The sequence below is a fragment of the Astatotilapia calliptera genome, chromosome 7 (assembly GCF_964374335.1).
Source record: "Astatotilapia calliptera chromosome 7, fAstCal68.1, whole genome shotgun sequence".
NCBI lineage: Eukaryota > Metazoa > Chordata > Actinopteri > Cichliformes > Cichlidae > Astatotilapia > Astatotilapia calliptera.
In genome coordinates, this window is record NC_137428.1 from 44,084,332 (window position 1) to 44,097,521 (window position 13,190).

Here is a 13,190-nt window from a genome sequence, read left to right on the forward strand (position 1 = left end):
AGATGGCGCCCAACACCACTGTGTCGTCAGCAAACTTCACAATGGTGTTGGAGCCGTGGGTGGACACACAGTCTGAAGTGTAGAGGGAGTAGAGCAGTGGCGAGAGGACACATCCCTGTGGTGCTCCTGTGTTGATGGTGATGCTGTTAGAGACACATCTGCCCACCCTCACCACCTGAGTTCTGCCAGTGGGGAAGTCTAACACCCAAGCACACAGACGGCTATTGAGTCCCAGATCCCTGAGCTTTGTGAACAGTCTGCAGGGCACTATTGTGTTAAACGCTGAACTGTAATAAACAAACAGCATTCTCACATAGTTACCCTGTTTCTTGTCCTTGTGTTCACTCTCCTCAATGCCGTTCGGACGTCGTGCTCCGCGATGCTGATCACCGGTCAGATGTACCAGTTTGTAGTGCTGAAGCAATCCTTCAGAGCAGAGGAGGCCCCCTCTGGCTACACACATCTGATTTTGTGTTGGTCTGAAGGCCCTCACTCTGGGTCTGTATGCAGGTCTCAGAATGATGGTGATGTGATCAGAGAGCCTGACTTGGTGTACTCAGCATCCAGTAGTTATCTTCCACGGTCCTAGCTGTGGCGTTAGTGGTGGGAGGGATGCAAACAGCAATAAGGTCAATCAATGTAAATTCCCTTGCTAGGTAGACTGGTTGGCACTTAACACTAGGAAGGCCCAGGCTTCTACCTTTCTACCTTTAAAACCCGGAGAGCAGCCAAATGGCTGGTAGGCTTTTAGCTAAGCTTTAGCTTCAGGCAAGTGGAAGCTAAATTGGCTAGTCATTCATATGTAAATTGGGTTGTTACCTGGGAATTCTGGAGGGAGGGGAGTGGGGGTGTGTGGATGAGGGGGTGGGGGAGCTGCTAAAAGCGGTGAGCTTCCTTTTGTTTCATCTTGATGCATTCTCAATCATCCAGGGAAACAAATCTCCAAAAGTCACCAACTTGGAGTGTTTCAGTTTGCCATCTTAGGGAGAAATCAACACACATGGGTGTATGTCCTTTGTTGCTGAGATTTATTGATAAAAACAGTACAAAAAATCAACCATTTGTACACATTTTTACAAATAATTATAAAAAGTGAGTGAGTACATTTCAACATTTTCAGCAATCACTCACAATCCTGGCACTGCCATGGTATCTGTAGTCTGCATTTACCTTGGCTTGGCTTCCTGATCAATTGTCCACTACCAAAAGGAAGCCAAGCCCTGTGATCACACCTTGTTTTGTTGTAAAGGGTGGCAGGGCTTGGCTTCCTTTTGGTAGTGGAGCATTGATCAGTCGTCCATTGTGGCATCAATGTGATCACACCTTGTTTTGTTGTAAAGGGTGGCAGGGCTTGGCTTCCTTTTGGTAGTGGAGCATTGATCAGTCGTCCATTGTGGCATCAATGTGATCACACCTTGTTTTGTTGTAAAGGGTGGCAGGGCTTGGCTTCCTTTTGGTAGTGGAGCATTGATCAGTCGTCCATTGTGGCATCAATGTGATCACACCTACAAAGTTACAAAGTTTTCAAAGAAGAACTCAAGCCACTTCTTCTATCTTGCTTCAACTGGACTCTGAATCAGGGAATAGCTCCACCATCATGGGGAGAAGCTATTATAACAATCTTACCCAAAGAAGGAAAAAACAAAGAATACTGCAAGTATTGTAGAGGATATCTCAGAGATGGAAAAAATAACACTCAACATTAGACTGATGGGAGGTAAATACGACAGACTATGGAGGAAGTGGAAAACATTCAGAAGTGACACAAATGAAATAACATAATAGGTTTTCTTTTTTTTTCTGCAATGTGATAAATGGAGAAAGATATGTAAACTCCAGACTCTGTTTGTTTATATGTATGTCTGTTTGTTATTTTCTTTACTGTATGTCCACAATGATAAAATAACCTAATAAAAATCAAAGTAAAAAAAAAAAAAAAAAGGTAGTGGAGCATTGATCAGTCGTCCATTGTGGCATCAATGTGATCACACCTTGTTTTGTTGTAAAGGGTGGCAGGGCTTGGCTTCCTTTTGGTAGTGGAGCATTGATCAGTCGTCCATTGTGGCATCAATGTGATCACACCTACAAAGTTACAAAGTTTTCAAAGAAGAACTCAAGCCACTTCTTCTATCTTGCTTCAACTGGACTCTGAATCAGGGAATAGCTCCACCATCATGGGGAGAAGCTATTATAACAATCTTACCCAAAGAAGGAAAAAACAAAGAATACTGCAAGAATTATAGACCCATTTGTATGTCTGTTTGTTATTTTCTTTACTGTATGTCCACAATGATAAAATAACCTAATAAAAATCAAAGTAAAAAAAAAAAAAAAAAGGTAGTGGAGCATTGATCAGTCGTCCATTGTGGCATCAATGTGATCACACCTTGTTTTGTTGTAAAGGGTGGCAGGGCTTGGCTTCCTTTTGGTAGTGGAGCATTGATCAGTCGTCCATTGTGGCATCAATGTGATCACACCTTGTTTTGTTGTAAAGGGTGGCAGGGCTTGGCTTCCTTTTGGTAGTGGAGCATTGATCAGTCGTCCATTGTGGCATCAATGTGATCACACCTTGTTTTGTTGTAAAGGGTGGCAGGGCTTGGCTTCCTTTTGGTAGTGGAGCATTGATCAGGAAGCCAAGCCCTATATATATGATACAATCTCACTACACTTAGCCTAATCCTTCATTGCCCTGAAGAATTCTGTGGTGTACGGACCTCCTCTCCAAGGAAAGAAAATGCAGAGAAGACTCACCACTCAGCAGGCCTTGGAAATGATCCTGAGGGAAGTCGACCCTTGTGACTCGGATGGAGAAGACCTACAAGTTCAGCCGGATTCGGACTCAGAGCTGTCTGATCAGTCTTCCGGTTAGTTGCATTTCATGTTATTTCCTATTTCATTTCAAATAAGTAAGTGGATGTAGTTTGTAAGTAAGATATTTCAGACATTATTCTGATACAGAGGAGGAGATACTGGACCTTCCCATTGCTCACAATTTGAATTTGTTCACACTGCAGATGAGGAGACTGCTTCTGCACCTAAAAAGAGAGCTTGTTTGGGGACTGAGACAGCGAAAGATGGCACAGTGTGGCGTGAAGAACAGGTGGGGACCTGTCTCCCTTTCACCCCAATAGAAGCGTACGCTGCAGATGGAGAGCCAACGGCTAAGGCCAGGAGAAATATCACGAGTCGCCTTCGGAGCTTCCTGTGTTTCATCACTCTTGACATGCTTCGTAGCATTCAAGAATGGACTGTTCAACATGCACAGCAAACGGAGCATGTTCATTGGTTCATGGACCTCCCTGAACTAATGGCATTTATTGCAATTGTCATCTTGCGGGGGGTTACCAGGGTTCCATCTCTAAATGACTGCTGGTCAGCAAACCTGGGAAACCCACAGATAATTGGAACTATGGCACGAAACCGCTTCAAAGAAATCATGCAACACCTACGCTTTGATGACAAGTCCACCCGCAGTGATCGAGCAAAGACTGATAAGTTCGCTGCAATTTCCAGTTTGTGGGGATCATTTGTCACCAACTGCATCACGTGCTACAACCCTGGTCTACATATCACCGTTGATGAACAGCTTTTCCCATCAAAGACTCGGTGCAGTTTCCTGCAGTATATTGCAAGTAAGCCGGACAAGTTTGGGATCAAGTTTTGGGTGGCTTGCGACCTAAAATCCAAGTACATTTGCAATGTCTTCCCATATCTTGGCAAGGACCCCAGTCGTCCCACTGGGGAGAGACTTTCTGAAAATGTAGTAATGAGGCTGATGGAACCATTCCTAGACAAGGGCAGAAATGTTACCACGGACAATTTTTTCACATCGCTTTCACTTGCGCAAAAACTTCTTAGACGGAAAACCACCATCCTCGGCACAGTCAACAAGATTCGCAGGGAAATTCCTCAATCCACTAGACAGACAGATCGCAATGAATTCACCACTCAGGTATGTTGCAGGTCTTTTCTGGTTCTATGTTTATGTGTTTCATTGTGTGTAAAAGTGCTATGGAAATAACAATTTATCTTATTTCTTAGGTGTTTTCAACCTCTGCTGCCACGCTGACGGCGTATGCGGCCAAACGGAAGAAGACAGTCTATATTCTTAGCAGCATGCACGGCGTGGTTCAGACTGATAACACTACCAAAAGGAAGCCAAACACTGTCACCCTTTACAACAAAACAAAGTGTGGCGTGGATGTGATGGACCAGATGGTTCGGGAGTACACTGTCCGCAGAGGAACACGGCGCTGGCCAGTTGCCGTGTTTTATAACATGATTGACATGGCAGCACTGAATGCACATGTGCTGTATCAAGCATGCTCCGGGACGAAGGAAAGACGGGTGGACTTCCTGGTGGAGCTTGCAAGGGAGTTAGCTCACTCTCATGTAGCTGCGAAGAAGGCAAGAAAAGAACAGTTGCCTTTGACACAACCCTCCACACCGAGCCCTGGAAAAAGAGCCATGTGTCAGGTCAAACACAATTGCAAGAACAATCATGCCACTGTGCGATGTGTTCACTGCAACAGATACACATGTGGTAAATGCAGACTACAGATACCATGGCAGTGCCAGGATTGTGAGTGATTGCTGAAAATGTTGAAATGTACTCACTCACTTTTTATAATTATTTGTAAAAATGTGTACAAATGGTTGATTTTTTGTACTGTTTTTATCAATAAATCTCAGCAACAAAGGACATACACCCATGTGTGTTGATTTCTCCCTAAGATGGCAAACTGAAACACTCCAAGTTGGTGACTTTTGGAGATTTGTTTCCCTGGATGATTGAGAATGCATCAAGATGAAACAAAAGGAAGCTCACCGCTTTTAGCAGCTCCCCCACCCCCTCATCCACACACCCCCACTCCCCTCCCTCCAGAATTCCCAGGTAACAACCCAATTTACATATGAATGACTAGCCAATTTAGCTTCCACTTGCCTGAAGCTAAAGCTTAGCTAAAAGCCTACCAGCCATTTGGCTGCTCTCCGGGTTTTAAAGGTAGAAAAGCCAAATGGCTGGGCTCTGGGCCTTCCTAGTGTTAATGATAACAAACTCCGACAGTGGAGAACAGTGTTTGTGCACAGCAGTAGATTTCAGTACCAAACGCTGCTGATGTAAACATCAACACTGCCCTGCCACAAGTCCTTCCTCCTTCCATTAAGACTTGGTTGGCATGATAGATTGTTACCTGATCTAGCTGAATGGAAGAGTCCAGGATGTAGTCCAGGATTCCATGAAAATAAAAGCACATCTTGCACTGTGTGTAAGATATACTGGATCAATTTTGTTGTTTAATGAGTGAACATTGGCCAGAATGGCCTCTTTAGGCTAGTGGCTAGCCTAATCTAGATACCTTCATACTTATCCCACTTGTGCTCTCTCTCACTGCCCCAGTGTCTCCTCTCTGGGTGAGATAGAGTCCGTTGATGTGGTAATCCAGCAGAGAAGTCTCAGTCCCCTGGAGTATCTCTGTAACTTTCTGGTCTAAGTTGAGGGTGTTTGGTTTTATTTGTTATATCCAAAAGGGAGTGGTTACAGTATCTTGTAAACTACATCAAGCACTTGACATTGTAGTAATTAAACACAGCTTAGACTCTAAACAACAACAAACAGCTTATTGTCAATTGCTGTTGACAATTCTTTTGAGCTTCTGGTACCCAAGGTACTGACAATCAGTTATCTGATTAAGGATACCTGTGAGTTTGGACCCTGCTACAGTGGTCAGTTGGTGTCTGTTCTGAACTTGCCATGTTTGACTAAATTAGCTAGGACTCGTGCCATAGGGCAACCATAAGCTGATGTTCTGCAAAACCAAGTGGCAGAAGTATCTGGAGTGAGTCCTAGTAGCATCTCTAAATTGAAGGCCCAGTTCCATATAACAGGGGATGTCAGAGACAGGGCACCAACTGAGCATTCCAAGAAAATTACACCACCAAAAGACAGATTCAGTCCAACTGAAATTTATTTATATAGCACAAAAGCACAGCAAGAATTGCTTCAAGGTGCTTTACAATGTAAGTTAAAGACCCTACAACATTATTTTGTGGAAATTCATAAGTTTTTGGAGAAGTTAGGTAAAATGAGAGTGGCTATTAGTTCTGCTCATTAAGTTACAGTGATATATGCACCTCTATTTTTTTTCACAAAGCTGGACTAATAAATTGGGTCCCTAGGGGAAAAAGCTAATTTGAGTAAAATGTTCAAATGTTTTGTTCCTGGTAATTACATCATGTCCTCAGCAAATGACAGTGTTGAAATAATAGTTTACCTCATTATTGGCGAGCTGGAACCATGGCTGTTTTCCATAAGTGAAGATCTCCCACAGAATAACGCCAAAGCTCCACACATCACTTTCTGTGGTGAATTTTCTGTACATGATGCTCTCTGGGGGCATCCAGCGGATAGGCAGCATGGTGTGACCTCCCACCTGAACATACAGATACATACACACACATTGAAATGCTTTATGGGAAAGGTATAAGCAGTATGATAACTTCAAAACGTACACAAACAAGTCAGAATCAACATGGCAAATCTGACTTATACATTTGTGATAATCATTTGAATATAAAAGTAAATACATGAATTCATGCTGGACTGAATTTTGGGCACTCAGTCTTTTTTGCAGATAACAAAGTAACACATTCCACTTAGTTACTCAAACAAGCAAAAGACATTTTCTTGGCTTTAACACGTTATAAAATAAATGCTGACTTCACAATGCAATGGCTGTAGAAGAATGACATCACACTTAGATGACCTGTCTTCAGAAAATGTAAAAGAAAATTATGCCATACACCAAATGTAAATGTACCAGAATAGCCCATCTAAAGTTTAAAAATGTTGTCTATATTTTTAGCCTTCATGTGTGCACTGTACAGGGTGGGCCATTTATATGGATACACCATAATAAAATGGGAATGGTTGGTGATATTAAAGTCCTGTTTGTGGCACATTAGTATATGTGAGGGGGCAAACTCCTCAAGATGGGTGGTGACCATGATGGCCATTTAGACGTCGGCCATCTTGGATACAACTTTTGTTTTTTCAATAGGCAGAGGGCCATGTGACACATCAAACTTATTATTGTCACAAGTAATGTAATGTTAAGTAATGTCACAAGAAAAACAATGGTGTGCTTGGTTTCAACGTAACTTTATTCTTTCATGAGTTATTTACAATTTTCTGACCACTTATAAAATGTGTTCAATGTGCTGCCCATTGTGTTGGATTGTCAATGCAACCCTATTCTCCCACTCTTCACACACTGATAGCAACACCGCAGGAGAAATGCCAGCACAGGCATCCAGTATCTGTAGTTTCAGGTGCTGCACATCTCGTATCTTCACACCATAGACAATTGCCTTCAGATGACCCCAAAGAGCCCACTATCGTTGTACCCCATATACCACACCAAACCATCACTTTTGTTGTTCCAACAGTCTTGGAGGGATCCATCCAATGTGGGTTAGCGTCAGACCAATAGCGGTGGTTTTGTTTGTTAACTTCACCATTCACGTTCATGAGTTATTTACAGGTTTCTCTTTGTTCACAACCATTGACATGTCGAAGAGGTTAACACGTGAGGAGCGGATCGAAATTGTGTTGATATCTGGTGAACGCAGTAACCGGGTCATTGCAGCAGATTTCAATGCAAGACACCCTACGAGACCACCCATCTCCCATGCTACAGTTAGCAAACTGCTTGCTAAGTTTTGTGAAACTGGTTCAGTGTTGGATTTGCCAAAATGTGGATGCAAGAAAACTGTCACTAATGAAGAAACATCAGTGGCTGTCCTAGCTTCAGCTTCATTCAGCAAGAGCCCACAGCGTGGCACTAGCCGCATGTCACTGGAGAGTGGCATTAGTCCAACATCCCTTCGGCAGATATTAGCTACTCACAAATGGCACCCTTACAAACTCCAGCTACTGCAGCATCTCAACGAGGATGACCCAGATTGACCCAGATTGACCCAGAAGTTAACAAACAAAGTTTGTTAACTTCACCATTCACATAAAAGTTTGCCTCATCACTGAACAAAATCTTCTGCATGAACTGAGGGTCCTGTTCCAATTTTTGTTTTGCCCATTCTGCAAATTCTGTGCACCGATCTGGGTCATCCTCGTTGAGATGCTGCAGTAGCTGGAGTTTGTAAGGGTGCCATTTGTGAGTAGCTAATATCTGCCGAAGGGATGTTGGACTAATGCCACTCTCAGTGACATGCGGCTAGTGCCACGCTGTGGGCTCTTGCTGAATGAAGCTGAAGCTAGGACAGCCACTGATGTTTCTTCATTAGTGACAGTTTTCTTGCATCCACATTTTGGCAAATCCAACACTGAACCAGTTTCACAAAACTTAGCAAGCAGTTTGCTAACTGTAGCATGGGAGATGGGTGGTCTCGTAGGGTGTCTTGCATTGAAATCTGCTGCAATGACCCGGTTACTGCGTTCACCAGATATCAACACAATTTCGATCCGCTCCTCACGTGTTAACCTCTTCGACATGTCAATGGTTGTGAACAAAGAGAAACCTGTAAATAACTCATGAACGTGAATGGTGAAGTTAACAAACAAAACCACCGCTATTGGTCTGACGCTAACCCACATTGGATGGATCCCTCCAAGACTGTTGGAACAACAAAAGTGATGGTTTGGTGTGGTATATGGGGTACAACGATAGTGGGTCCATTCTTCATCAATGGAAACCTCAAGGCCACTGGATATTTGAAATTGCTACATGATGATGTGTTTCTCTCTTTATGCACTGAAGCTGGCACGTTCCCTGAGTTTTCCCAGCAAGATGGTGCACCACCACATTATGGGTGCCAGGTCCGAGCATTCCTAGATGAACAGTTTCCTGGAAAGTGGATTGGTCGTCGTGGGCCAGTTGAATGGCCCCAAAGGTCTCCCGAACTTAGACTTTTATCTTTGGGGTCATCTGAAGGCAATTGTCTATGGTGTGAAGATACGAGATGTGCAGCACCTGAAACAATGGATGCTGGATGCCTGTGCTGGCATTTCTCCTGCGGTGTTGCTATCAGTGTGTGAAGAGTGGGAGAAGAGGGTTGCATTGACAATCCAACACAATGGGCAGCACATTGAACACATTTTATAAGTGGTCAGAAACTTGTAAATAACTCATGAAAGAATAAAGTTACGGTGAAACCAAGCACACCATTGTTTTTCTTGTGACATTACTTAACATTACTGTCAAGTGTTCTCTGTCTGTGAGGTGCCCACACTTGAAAAAGACCAGACTTTGAATTTCACTCACTTTATTTTGACCAGCTAGTTAGATAGCTGATAGGTAGATAGATGGATAGGTAGATGGATAGGTAGGTAGGTAGGTAGGTAGGTAGATGGATAGGTGAAAAACCGATAACCCATCTAGCTCAAAGTCTTCCTCACAGTGGAAAGTGGATTGTGCTTTGTTTGCTGTCCTCTCAGTATGTTGCACCCAGGTCAAATGACTGCTGCATGCATTTTAAGGTCTACTAGGCACGCCAGCCCTTGATTGCTCTAATTCAGCTCACCTGGCGGAGCAGCTCGCACCAGGCCGCGCTTAGTTGTAGATTGCACAAGGTCTAATTAGCGGCCACGCGCAAGCAGCAGCACAGAGCAGGTAGTGAGCAGGAGGAGGAAGAGAGGAGTAACAGCCACACAGACCTACTAGGTCAGCGCGACAATTACATTACTTGCGACAATAATAAGTTTGATGTGTCACATGGCCCTCTTCCTATTGAAAATACAAAAGTTGTATCCAAGATCGCCGACGTCTAAATGGCCACCATGGTCACCACCCATCTTGAGGAGTTTGCCCCCTCGAATATACTAATGTGCCACAAACAGGAATTTAATATCACCAAGCATTCCCATTTTATTACGGTGTATCCATATAAATGGCCCACCCTGTATTCAGAAAATATATAGAACATATCATATTTTTGTTTTTAATAAATTTGCAGGAATTTCACACAAAAATTTTTCACTTCATCATTATGGGCTATTATGTGTAAAATTTTGAGGTGAAAAATAAATAAATAAATGTAATCTCTTTTGGAATAAGGGTGTAACATGACACAATGTGGAACAAAAGAAGTGCTGTCAACGCTTTCTGGATGCACTTGCAAAGGTCCCTGTCATAAAACAGATGTTACAGAACAATTCCTCTGCTTTTCCAGCTCTTGAAAATTTCAGAAAAGCTGTTTTTATAAACTGGCATTAAGCGTTTACCAATATGTCTTCAGAGTAAACACATCAGTGTAACTGTAATGAAACGTGTAGAAGATATGTCAAATGCAATGGTACTCACGAAGAAACACTTTGTGTATTTCTTGCCTTTTAAAAAGGCTTTTGATACTACAGGTCTTACATTAATGATGAACAATTCAGTAGAGTTGGATGTCTCGAGACCAAGACCGGTCTCGAGACATCCAACTCTACATCCGGTCACAAGGCCACTTTATGTGGTCTTTGTCTTGTCTTAGTTTGACGGACTTTGGTCTTGGTCTGGTCTTGGTCTCGCTGTCTCGGTCTTGCAGCTTCAGATCGACATAGTGGTCGGGAGATTTGGAGTCAACAGTATCCATGACACACAACGTTACGTTTGTTAATGTGTTGTGTGCAAAAGCATCAGCTCTAAGCGCCGTGCTTAGAGAGTGCTTTGTAGTGAGTAAGAAGAGTCGACTCCCATTGAGCGAGAGCTGGCTCCTCACTCAATTTCCTTTCACTGCTCAGCTTTCACACAGTGGCTCAGCTATGCTCCAATCCCTCCATATTGTGGCCAATCACATGCGAGGATATAGGATAATATCATTATGTGAAAAACAGAGAGGGTGAGAGACGCGACAGTCAAGTGGAGCGTGCGTCTGTCCTCTCAGTAAGTGAGTGAGACAGTAGACAGTGGTGAGGAGGGCTGTGCGAGTGCATCGCAAAAACACATAAATATGCCTGACACCCGTAAACGAAGCAGCATCTGGCTGCAGTTTAAAGACTTTTTTGTCTCGGTCTCGTCTTGGTCTCGATACCCTCTGGTCTTGGTATTGTTTTGGTCTTGGTTTTGGCAATCTTGACTACAAGTCTACAATTTAGCAATGTTGCCCATCTGCAAATAAAACTAATTTAGATTGTTCTGGGCAAAGCGTGTTCGCCTCAGTAATAACCACCATTTTGACTGAGCAGCCTAAATTAGTGACTCAAAAATCCACAGACCAGAGAAGGGGGTGTGAGGGGAAGAGTGGTGGCCTTATTAACCAAACTGATGCAGTATAGGCACAATGTCCATGATTTTTTTAAAGATTTGATTATTTGACTTGATTTATAACCATGCTTTACTAATATAACTTGAAGGTAAATGTAAACATTCCACAGATTACTGCTGTAACACCTCACAGTATAAGTGTACCATATGTGAAGAGCTGCACTTAATTAAACTTACCATTTCATTGCTCATCTTTGAAAACATTTCCAGTTTTGATAAAAAAGAGGAAGACAAAAATACAAGAAGAAAAATGTCCTTACCCTGTAATAATCTGTGCTGTAAATGTCTCTGGACATGCCAAAATCTCCTATTTTGACCAGAAGACCATTCCCCACCAAGCAGTTCCTGGTTGCCAGATCACGATGCACAAAGTGTTGAGATGCCAAGTAGATCATCCCAGCTGCAATTTGGCTGGCTATATGAAGCATCTGGGACAGACCGAGTTCACCACTCGTCTGCAAAGGCTGTCCATCCACTAGGATCATGGCATCTGGCCCATGGGCTCTGATGAGAAAATCATCAGAGGGTTGCACTGTTAGAATTGCAGGACATTCAGGACAATTTTAATGCAAGACGGTTCGACTTAAAAAACGTAATCTTCTGCACAGAAAACGGAATGAGGCCTACGAAGAAAAGAACACAACACCTACCACAGACAAACATGGTGGAGGTTCTAAGGTGTTTTGGGGATGTTTTGCTGCTTCTGGCAGTGGATGTCTTGACTGTGTGCAAGGCATCACTAAATCTGAAGACTACCAAAACATTTTGGAAGTCAATGTAGGGCCCAGTGCCAGAAAGCTGGGTCTGCATTAGAGGTCATAGGTGTTCCAGCAACACAGTGACCCCAAACATCTCTCAAAGCACTCAGAAATGGTTGAAGACAAAGTGCTGGAGAGTTCTGAAGTGGCCAGCAATGAGTCCGGATCTAGATCCAATTGAACACTTATGGAGAGATCTCAAAACTGCTGTTGGGAGAAGGTGCCCTTCAAATCTGAGGGGCCTTGAGCAGTTTGCAAATGCAGAATGGTCTAAAATTCCAGTTGAGAGGTGTAAAAAGCTTGTTGATGGTCATAGGAAGTGAATGATTGCAGTACCAAAAGAGAGTGCAACCAAATATTAAGTTGAAGGTGCCAATAATTTTGTCCAGCCCAGTTTTTGCATTTTGTGGGAAAAGCTGTCAAATTCAAGTTTGTTTATGTTGATCCACTGCACACAAAGGAAATAAAGATGTGTACACCAAAACAAATGTAATTGTAACAATTTTATGGGAGAAATTGTGCATTTTTTGGAAAACTTCCAGGGGTGCCGATCATTTTGGCCATAACTGTATTTATAGATGGAAGTGTAATGGCTGCAATTATCTCCGTGAGTCTTTATTATATGGCGTGCTACTGGGAAAAGCCAGTTCTAACCTTTGAGTCCATACTCTTTTATGAGTCTTGCTTAGGTTGTGGAAGAGGTTTGTTGTGTTAATGTCTGTAGGACATGTTTGCTGCGTAATTTGTTCAATACAGTTTCCTGCTTAGTGTCAGACTTTCCATAATAAACCATGTCCATGCTACAGAGGTAGCCCCTCGTTTAGGAAGTTCTTTGGTGACCATTACTGTTATCTAAAGCAATGAAAAATGTTGACAGTAAACAGTGTGTTTTGCAACATCACGAAATAAATAATAGAGTACAATATGAAACAATAGATGTTTTAATGTGTGAATGTGCGAGTGAATGTGAGTGTGAATGGTTGTCTGTCCCTGTGTGTTGGCCCTGCGACAGACTGGCGACCTGTCCAGGGTGTACCCCGCCTCTCGCCCTATGACAGCTGGGATAGGCTCCAGCGCCCCCCGCGACCCTGAAAAGGATAAGCGGAAGCGAATGGATGGATGGATGGATAGATGTTTTAATATTGTCATCATATCTCTCACAGAC

General features: G+C 43.0%; 1 protein-coding gene across 1 annotated transcript in view; it reads right to left on the reverse strand.

The window, feature by feature from the left end:
* The window catches only part of ntrk3a (neurotrophic tyrosine kinase, receptor, type 3a), a 91,235-nt gene that overhangs the window by 7,152 nt on the left and 70,893 nt on the right, over window positions 1-13,190 (reverse strand). Inside the window, exons 17-18 of the mRNA XM_026174778.2 lie at window positions 11,528-11,771; window positions 6,276-6,434 (exon numbers count right to left, since the gene is read on the reverse strand). Of these exons, the coding sequence (XP_026030563.2) occupies window positions 6,276-6,434; window positions 11,528-11,771 (403 nt within the window). The remainder of the gene's footprint in view (window positions 1-6,275; window positions 6,435-11,527; window positions 11,772-13,190) is intronic.